Source organism: Labrus mixtus, chromosome 8 (genome assembly GCF_963584025.1).
Source record: "Labrus mixtus chromosome 8, fLabMix1.1, whole genome shotgun sequence".
Lineage (NCBI taxonomy): Eukaryota > Metazoa > Chordata > Actinopteri > Labriformes > Labridae > Labrus > Labrus mixtus.
In genome coordinates this window covers 30,460,514-30,468,013 of record NC_083619.1, presented here as the reverse complement: position 1 = coordinate 30,468,013, position 7,500 = coordinate 30,460,514, and the positions used below count along the sequence as shown (strand labels likewise).

Below are 7,500 nucleotides of genomic sequence, written 5' to 3'. Positions count from 1 at the left end.
AGCAGCAGGCCATGCAGCAGCTCACCTTCGACGGGAAGCGCATGAGGAAGGCCGTGAACCGCAAAACCATCGACTACAACCCGTCAGTCATCAGACACCTGGAGGTAAAAACACCTGTACACACCGCAGCTCTTTACAATGTTTAGAATTTAGACTGCAGTACCCATTTTAAACACTAAGGGTCAGTTACATACTGCTCCTTTAAGTGTGAAACTTGAGCCTGGGTTTGAACCCATGGAGGAGGCGCTTCGATGAATGCATTAACCGCACCGTGGAACATGTAAAGCTTCTCTTACTGGGACCAGTTCAGCATCTTCAGCTGGTTTGAACATGTAAAGCTTCTCTTAATGGGACCAGTTCAGCATCTTCAGCTGGTTTGATCTGACGTGTCTGTCTTTGTGGTTTCAGAATCGTCTGTGGCAGCGAGACCACCGAGACTTCAGAGCCGTGCAGCCCGATGCAGGTTGTTACAACGAGGTGAGTCCGAGCATCAAACCCACTCTGCAGCTCGTTCACAGCTGAGCCGCACTGTTTGTTACCTGGGTAACGCAGCACTCCTCGCTCCTCTTCGCTCTGTACTGTGAATATGTGACATGTAAAAGTCAGGAAATTAAAAGGTTTATTAAGTGTTTGAGGTCAAACTGATGAAGAAAAGCAGAGCTGACTGTGTGTGTGTGTGTGTGTGTGTGTGTGTGTGTGTGTGTGTGTTCGTTCCTCAGCTGGTTCCTCCTGTGGGCATGCTGAACAACCCGATGAACGCCGTCACCACAAAGTTTGTCCGGACCTCCACCAACAAAGTCAAGTGTCCCGTGTTTGTGATCCGGGTGAGCTGCTGCATCACTTCCTGTTTACACGCGCTCTGGTCTCAGAGTAACATGTAGAGATCCACTCACACTGAGCAGGGCCACCTCAGGTGACTTTCACCTGTTAAAGCGACTCACACAGAGACCAATGAAAGACAGGGGCCAATAAAATAACCCTCTTCCTCCTCTTCTTCCCTTTTCTCCTCTTCCTCCTCTTCCCTTTTCTCCTCTTCCTCCTCTTCTTCCCTTTTCTCCTCTTCCTCCCTTTTCTCCTCTTCCTCCTCCTCCTCTTCCCTTTTCTCCTCCTCCTCTTCCTCCTCCTCCTCTTCTTCCCTTTCCTCCTCTTCTTCCCTTTTCTCCTCTTCCTCCTCTTCCCTTTTCTCCTCTTCCTCCTCTTCTTCCCTTTTCTCTTCTTCCCTTTTCTCCTCTTCCTCCTCTTCCCTTTTCTCCTTTTCCTCCTCTTCTTCCTCCTCCTCTTCTTCCTCTTCCCTTTTCTCCTCTTCCTCCTCTTCTTCCCTTTTCTCTTCCCTTTTCTCCTCTTCCTCCTCTTCTTCCTCCTCTTCTTCCCTTTTCTCCTCTTCCTCCTCTTCCCTTTTCTCCTCTTCCTCCTCTTCTTCCCTTTTCTCCTCTTCCTCCTCTTCCCTTTTCTCCTCTTCCTCCTCTTCTTCCCTTTTCTCCTCTTCCTCCTCTTCCTCCTCTTCCCTTTTCTCCTCTTCCTCCTCTTCTTCCCTTTTCTCCTCTTCCTCCTCTTCCCTTTTCTCCTCTTCCTCCTCTTCTTCCCTTTTCTCCTCTTCCTCCTCTTCCCTTTTCTCCTCTTCTTCCCTTTTCTCCTCTTCCTCCTCCTCCTCTTCTTCCCTTTTCTCCTCCTCCTCTTCCTCCTCCTCCTCTTCTTCCCTTTCCTCCTCTTCTTCCCTTTTCTCCTCTTCCTCCTCTTCCCTTTTCTCCTCTTCCTCCTCTTCCTCCTCTTCCCTTTTCTCCTCTTCCTCCTCTTCTTCCTCCTCTTCCTCCTCTTCCCTTTTCTCCTCTTCCTCCCCCTCCTCTTCCTCCTCCTCACTATACCACAGAGTTCTTTATATTAATGTGTTTCTCCTGTGTGTATGTGTGTGTGTGCGTGCAGTGGACTCCTGAAGGTCGGCGTCTGGTCACCGGGGCCTCCAGTGGAGAGTTCACTCTGTGGAACGGCCTCACCTTTAACTTTGAGACCATCCTTCAGGTAAACACTCACCTGTACGTCTGTTCACCGTTACCTAAAGGTGCGATCATCGTATCCACTGTTGATGATGCGTTTCCTTCTTTACGTCCGAGAACACTGAAGAGCGCTCAAATAATCTAATTTAGGTTTATTTATTCATGGTGTGTGTAACACTGCAGCAGAACTCAGATTATTGAGTCTCTAAACTCGTATATAAATAAATAAAAACATTTGGACTAAAGTTTGTCAAACTTTATCCGTTATTTTAATGTTTGAAGGAATCACAAAGAACTTTAAAATGAACTTCACGTTTCGGCCGGCACGCTCACTAAACTGCAGAAATCTGTGGCAACGCTAATGTTTGGAGACAATTCACGAATATATGCGTGGAGATGTTGACCTGTAGTTAGCATCCTGTTAGCATCCTGTCAGCCTCCTGTTAGCATCCTGTCAGCCTCCTGTTAGCATCCTGTCAGGCTCCTGTTAGCATCCTTTTAGCATCCTGTCAGCCTCCTGTTAGCCTCCTGTCAGCCTCCTGTTAGCCTCCTGTCAGCCTCCTGTTAGCATCTTGTCAGCCTCCTGTTAGCATCCTTTTAGCATCCTGTTAGCATCCTGTTAGCATCCTGTCGGGCTCCTGTTAGCATCCTTTTAGCATCCTGTCAGCCTCCTGTTAGCCTCCTGTTAGCCTCCTGTCAGCCTCCTGTTAGCATCCTGTCAGCCTCCTATCAGCCTCCTGTTAGCATCCTGTTAGCCTCCTGTCAGCCTCCTGTTAGCATCCTGTCAGCCTCCTGTTAGCATCCTGTCAGCCTCCTGTTAGCCTCCTGTCAGCATCCTGTCAGCATCCTGTCAGCCTCTTGTTAGCCTCCTGTCAGCCTCCTTTCAGCCTCCTGTTAGCATCCTGTCAGCCTCTTGTTAGCATCCTGTCAGCCTCCTGTTAGCATCCTGTCAGCCTCCTGTTAGCATCCTGTCAGCCTCCTGTTAGCATCCTGTTAGCCTCTTGTTAGCATCCTGTTAGCCTCTTGTTAGCCTCCTGTTAGCATCCTGTCAGCCTCCTTTCAGCCTCTTGTTAGCATCCTGTTAGCCTCCTGTCAGCCTCCTGTCAGCCTCCTGTTAGCATCCTGTCCGCCTCCTTTCAGCCTCTTGTTAGCATCCTGTCAGCCTCCTGTTAGCATCCTGTCAGCCTCCTGTTAGCATCCTGTTAGCATCCTGTCAGCCTCCTGTTAGCATCCTGTTAGCATCCTGTCAGCCTCTTGTTAGCATCCTGTCAGCCTCCTGTTAGCATCCTGTTAGCCTCCTGTCAGCCTCCTTTCAGCCTCTTGTTAGCATCCTGTCAGCCTCCTGTTAGCATCCTGTTAGCCTCCTGTCAGCCTCCTTTCAGCCTCTTGTTAGCATCCTGTGTTGGTTCTGACCCTCTTCATCAAAGTCTCTGAACTCTGATATAATTTATTCTTTCTTACCTCCATATTTCCAGCAGCTTTAAAACCAGCCTGACGTACTGACCTCCTGCTCTCTTCTCCCCCCCTCCTGCAGGCCCACGACAGTCCTGTTCGGGCCATGACCTGGTCTCACAACGACATGTGGATGCTGACGGCGGACCACGGCGGCTACGTGAAGTACTGGCAGTCCAACATGAACAACGTCAAGATGTTCCAGGCTCACAAGGAGGCCATTAGAGAAGCCAGGTTTATACCCAATCTACCATTTTCTGTAGTAAAGCCCAGCCTGTGCTGCTCCCTCACAGCCAGGCGGGGGCGCCACGTGTTAACGCTGTTGTTGTGGTTGATTCATGACAGATGTAAGTGTGTGCTGTTGCAACACTGCAGTGATCTGTTGTTGATGTTCATGTGGCTGATGAGCTGTTTCTCTGTGTGTAAATAAAGTTATCGATCGATATCTCTCGCTGCTTTGGGTGGAGACGAGTCGGAGGGATCAATAAAGACCCAATAAAGCTCCAGCAGGGATCAATAAAGACCCAATAAAGCTCCAGCAGGGATCAATAAAGACCCAATAAAGCTCCAGCAGGGATCAATAAAGACCCAATAAAGCTCCAGCAGGGATCAATAAAGCTCCAGCAGGGATCAATAAAGTTTGAAGCTCCCGTACACAGTCACACTGCTGCTCTCAACCTCACCCAGCACGCCGCTGTTCAACATGAGCACCTTAACACACGTCCTGCCTTTAAGGTTAAGAACACTGGATCCTACATTTCCCAGAATGCACCAGCACCCCTTTCTGATTAAAGCCTGTCAGTCTGGTATAACAACAACATCCTTCAGTTAACGTGACGGTATGTTAGACGTGGGTAGTGTTCTGGACTGATGACATCATCAGGATAAAGGTGACATCATACCTCTTCACTTCACGTGTAGCGGACTGGCCCTTTAACTGACGGGGAGCACCTGTGACCGCGCTTTGATTGACCTGTTTGAAACCATGGCAACAAACAGTCGCCGTAGACACCCAACATTGTCGGGTTGCAGCAACCTTCTGCACACCGTCTTTAAGTTGTACAAATCAGGACGATGTGTCCGACCATAAACGTTGCAGTTTGTGTGCAGGTGGTCGCTGCAACCCGCTGCTGGGTGCGTTGCTCTCCTGCACGCCTTGTGTGACCAAACAGAGGTCGTTGATTTTTGTGACTGTGGATCATTAAAATCACAGTTTCATTTTAAGAAACGCCTCGAGGCTCTGACGGCGTCCTGCAGCCGGTCAGGTGAAGCTGTGCACTACATTTCCCATGATCCTCAGCCAGGTCTGCGCCTGGTGAGCTGTGAGCTCAGACACGGATGATTGATCACAGTGAGACGGTGTCATGGTTAACTGATGTAACGTGTCACTGTGACGACCACACAACCACAATAATGACCTCCATGAGTGACATCAGTAACAGATTCAAAACACAGGAATGTTATAGTCGGAATGTTCAAAGAGCAATTAAGACCTTTTGTGAAGTCCCGCCCTCAGCAGGAAGTAACCCTCTGTCAAGCCCCGCCCTCAGCAGGAAGTACTGTTGTTAGGTTTGAGGTTCCTTCCCTCCCTGATCACGTGTAGTCACTAAATCAAGGTCAGTTTCACCGTGGCACTCTGAAAATACTTTTATCTAACCAGAAGTAGGCCCCACAACGGTCGCTGTGAGAGGGGCTCTCTGATTGGTCAGTTGACCAGACAAAGGCACTTTTATAGCTGCTTTGAGGATGATTTCAGGTGCAGTTCTCCTGAAGATGTGAAAACGGCGTTAAAGACTAAACGTTTCTTTACGTTGGCATGTTTTCCACCAGAGACGTGTTCTGCCCGTCTCCGTTACGTCCTCTGTGGATTTGCAAGGCTTCTGTTTCTGCAGGACGCCAGAGCACGCAGCATCAATTACAGAGAGCAGATCGTGCCGGACAGGAAGTCAGACGCCAAAACAACATTTAAACATCCGGTTAATTTTCAGAATAAAAGACTTGTTACGTCACTAGATCAACAGCACGCCATCGTTTATATCGTTTATGTTTAGAACGCTTCTATGCGGTTTCATACCACATACAGCGTGGGAACACCTGGGTCACATGGCGGTGCCGCGCTGTGAGAACGCAGCCCGTGGGTGTTGACGGACGAGGGCGCACAGAGCCGTACATGAGCGGACGTTAGGGGGTTACAACCTGATTATTAGTCGGTTCAAACGGGTGTGAAGGACAAGTGACAGTCGTGCTTCACTCGTTACCATGGCAACCAATGCAGCTACACCAGCGGCACCCAGACACACGGATCTGCTCACTTCGTTTAAAAAAAGAAAAAAAGTCTGATATCAAAAAAACATGTCTCCTAGTGATGCATTCAAGTTCTGTCCGAACTCTGAGCTTTAGATACTTCAGTGTTCTTCACGCAGCAGCTTGTAAACAACTGAGAGGAGGAGGAGGCGGAGTCTCTCTGAAATCATCAAATCTGTTTTTTTAATGATCATCAAGTTAAAAAAGGAGCGACACTTTAAAATAGACCTCAAATGTACAGTCTGATTTTAACCAGGAGGGGGCGAGAGAGAGAGGGAGGAGGGAGAGAGAGAGAGGAGGGACAGGAAGAGAGAGAGTGAGGGAGGAAGAGAGAGGGAGAGAGACAGACAGAGAGAGAGAGACTCCTTCGTGTGGCAGAGAAACTTCTGAATTAACATGAGATGCAAAATCCACAGCTGCTCCCCCTCTCTCTCTGTCTCTCTATTTTTCTGTCTCTCTCTGTCTCTCTCTCTGTCTCTCTCTCTGTCTCTCTCGCTCTCTGTCTCTCTCTCTGTCTCTCTCTGTCTCTCTCTCTGTCTCTCTGTCTCGCTCTCTGTCTCTCTCTCTCTCTCTCTCTCTCTGTCTCTCCCCCTCTCTCTCTCTGTCTCTGTCTGTCTCTCTCTCTCTGTCTCTCTCTCTGTGTCTGTCTCTCTGTCTCTCTCTCTGTCTCTCCCCCTCTCTGTCTCTCCCCCTCTCTCTGTTTCTCTCTCTCTCTGTCTTTCTCTCTCTCTCTGTCTCTCTCTCTGTCTCTCTCTCTGTTTCTCTCTCTCCCTCTGTCTCTCTCTATGTGTCTCTCTCTCTCTGTCTCTCTGTCTCTCTCTCTCTCTCTCTCTGTCTCTCCCCCTCTCTCTGTTTCTCTCTCTCTCTGTCTCTCTCTCTGTCTCTCTGTCTCTCTGTCTCTCTCTCTGTTTCTCTCTCTCTCTCTCTCTGTCTCTCTCTCTCTCTGTTTCTCTCTCTGTCTCTCTCTCTCTCTCTGTCTCTCCCCCTCTCTGTTTCTCTCTCTCTCTGTCTCTCTCTCTCTCTCTGTCTCTCTCTGTTTCTCTCTCTCTGTCTCTCTCTGTCTCTCTCTCTCTCTGTTTCTCTCTCGCTCTCTGTCTCTCTCTCTCTCTCTCTGTCTCTCTCTCTCTCTCTGTCCCTCTGTCTCTCTCTCTCTCTCTGTCTCTGTCTCTCTCTCTCTCTGTTTCTCTCTCTCTCTCTCTCTGTCTCTCTCTCTCTCTCTGTCCCTCTGTCTCTCTCTCTCTCTCTCTGTTTCTCTCTCTCTCTCTGTCCCTCTGTCTCTCCCCCTCTCTCTGTCTCTCTCTCTCTCTGTTTCTCTCTCTCTCTCTCTCTGTCTCTCTCTCTCTCTCTGTCCCTCTGTCTCTCCCCCTCTCTCTGTCTCTCTCTCTCTCTCTCTGTCTCTCTCTCTGTCTCTCTCTCTCTCTCTGTCTCCCCCCAGACGCGCCCTCATCCAAAGAGAAGTCTAACACTGGCTTTTACATGAGCTGTGATGTACCCTGAACGCAGCCTTCAGGCTGCTCTGTGTGTGAGGTGTAGTTACAGACATTGTCCAGCAGGTGGAGACATTCAGACATTCTTCTCTTGCTGCATGAAAGAAGACGACACACAGAATATATGTTTTAATATTTAAAGTTAAATCAACCTCATCAAAATCAGGAGTTTACACGAGAGGCCTGGATGAGACGGGTAGCAGCAGAGCATCTCCAGCCTGACGCATCGTCCTCCCACACCTTTAATCTACCGCCTGTAGCCTCGT

At 49.1% G+C, this 7,500-nt stretch overlaps 1 protein-coding gene across 3 annotated transcripts in view; it reads left to right on the top strand.

The window, feature by feature from the left end:
* Positions 1–7,500, top strand: part of wdr33 (WD repeat domain 33) — a 35,503-nt gene that overhangs the window by 15,286 nt on the left and 12,717 nt on the right. For all 3 annotated transcript variants that reach the window (XM_061045507.1, XM_061045508.1, XM_061045506.1), the window contains exons 2-6: positions 1–104; positions 409–477; positions 720–824; positions 1,921–2,016; positions 3,526–3,677. The exon at positions 1–104 is cut by the window's left edge and continues 114 nt beyond it. In XM_061045507.1, the coding sequence (XP_060901490.1) occupies positions 1–104; positions 409–477; positions 720–824; positions 1,921–2,016; positions 3,526–3,677 (526 nt within the window). The remainder of the gene's footprint in view (positions 105–408; positions 478–719; positions 825–1,920; positions 2,017–3,525; positions 3,678–7,500) is intronic.